Genomic DNA, 2,500 nt, shown 5'->3' on the forward strand with positions numbered 1-2,500 from the left:
AATATATATATATATATATATATATATATATATATATATATATATATATATATATATATATATATATATACATATATATATATATATATATATACATATATATATATATATATATATATATATATATATATATATATATATATATATATATATATATATATACATATATATATATATATATATATATATATATACATATATATATATATATATATATGTATACATCCATATATATATATATGTACATATATATATATATATTATATATATGTGTATATATTTATGTATGTATGTATGTACATGTATGTATGTATATATTTTAAGATTCACAAAGATCAGAACTTCACTGCAGCTCTTAGTGGTCCATATCTTTTATGCAATCTATGTGGGTATCTTTTCAAGACATTATCTGATCTTAAAACCTACTTAAGACGCCATGATGGATCCAAGTTTTAGGTACAAGATGTGATCAAATGATATGACTCCGAGAACGCTGTGGTAAAATTTAGAAAATCCTGAAGCATATCTTTTATTTATTAACTTACCTCTTTAATAGAAAGTTCCATAGCCTTCCTGGACAATGTTCCAGGTCCATCAAGGGTCATACCATTATCGAGGGGTCCCCAGCTGGCACTGTAGATGTCGATGTACTTGTGATTGAAGCCTAACGCTCTGGCTTCCAGAGAATCAGTTATTGGACCGTCAAGCATCCGAACACCTGTGGAAGAATTGACATTAGCATAAATGGACGCGCTTGCAAAAATATGTATATGCAAGTATGTGTGTATGTACGTATTCAAATATATATATATATGTATATATATATATATATATATATATATATATATATATATATATATATATATATATATATATATATATATATATATATCGGGTCATCCCATAAATGAATCGGTTTTTTATACTTCTTATATTTTTCAAAAGTTCTTTTTAATCTAAAATATACTCTCTTTCATTTCCTACGATGCTCTTCCATCTATCTAGTATACTTGCAAGGTCCCTCTTCCAAACTTATCTTGTCTGTGACGAAAAATACTCCACTACTGTTCTGACCTCATCTACAGAATTCATATTTTCTCTGTCGAAATGATTTTGAAGACTGCGTAATAAATGATATTCAGATGGGGCGATGTCCAGCGAATATGCTGAGTGGGGCATCGTTTCCCATTCCAACAGCTCTCCCATTCATTCACCCACTCTCACTCGCGTTCTCTCACTCGCGTTCTCTTACTCGCGTTCTCTCTCTCTCTCTCGCTCGCTCTCTTTTTGTATATATAGTTACATTCCTTCATTATTCAATAGATTCTTACACGTGATTCATAAATGAATAGACCTCTGATGTAAACTTTATTTTTGATCCTAACACATTACCAAATTGAAGTAGATTCATTCTAAAAGACAAATCATTTCAGATAGAGCAACTGAAGATATAATAAACCCCCAATTAATGAGCAGAAAGCAAACAACAAGATTAAAATCCTCAAGAAGAGACTAACGTTTAAAAGAAATTCAATAAAATTACCAAGACACAAGTTAACTTTTGAACGTCTACAAAATATTTAACAAACATAACCAAGCCAGGACAACATAAACGCAAAATTTGTATAAAGGGAATAATAGACAAAAAAAAACTCAGAATAGAAAATTCTAAAGATGGTAACCTAGAATAATCTAAAACTGAAAATAAATGATTAAAATCGTATGACCTTCATGGACAAACTAAAAGAACTCTCGATGTTACTTTTTAAAGATGCGTTAAAAACAACAAAATAAATGCAATCCTGGCCTCGCAGACTCAATGAAAACTAACAGGAAGATCAATATCACAATGTTAAATGGGAATAACACTTGTAGCAGCTACAAGCTACAACAGTAGTTACTCTGAAATATCAAACTGCAGAAAATTAAAGTAGTGAAAAAAAGATAGAAAATAATGGTATTATTTAACAAGAACACAGAACTGAACTAAAAGCACATAAATACAATGTAAAAATCGATAACTGAAGATCTCGCCAAGGAAGAAACATCGTTACATCGAAAAGAGTTCATCGGTATAAATTACGAATTATTTTCGATGTAAGGATATTCCTCGTGAATGTTCTTTTATAACAATAACTCGTTCGAATCAGACGCAAACGATTCTCACCAAGAACTAGGGTAAAGCAATTTAATGGCCACTGCATCACCAACATGAAATGAAATAAAAGAACCCTGTAGAGGATTATGGATAGTGATGAAACAATTCATTTAGTGCTTCATTTATATTATCGACCTCGAAAGAACAGAATTCATAATTTATTTCAGCTCTAGAAGAACTCAGAAAATGAGTTATACTAATTTCACAAAGCATTTTGTCCGACGCTCTACCGATTCTGTCAGGCCTGGTAATAATATTTCATATCATAATCAAAATTATCCAGGTTTCGTGTATGAACTGAAGTTATATCGACCGTAGGGGTTGATTGATACTTATTGATCT

The 2,500-nt window shown here is 30.0% G+C and overlaps 1 protein-coding gene across 1 annotated transcript in view; it reads right to left on the reverse strand.

Annotated features, from left to right (window-relative positions):
- LOC106875064 (neuroendocrine convertase 1) overlaps positions 1–2,500 on the reverse strand; it is a 170,544-nt gene that overhangs the window by 17,387 nt on the left and 150,657 nt on the right. Inside the window, exon 8 of the mRNA XM_014923026.3 lies at positions 546–718. Within this exon, the coding sequence (XP_014778512.1) occupies positions 546–718 (173 nt within the window). The remainder of the gene's footprint in view (positions 1–545; positions 719–2,500) is intronic.

The sequence above is a fragment of the Octopus bimaculoides genome, chromosome 15 (genome assembly GCF_046866305.1).
Source record: "Octopus bimaculoides isolate indiv1 chromosome 15, ASM4686630v1, whole genome shotgun sequence".
NCBI classification, from domain to species: Eukaryota; Metazoa; Mollusca; class Cephalopoda; order Octopoda; family Octopodidae; genus Octopus; species Octopus bimaculoides.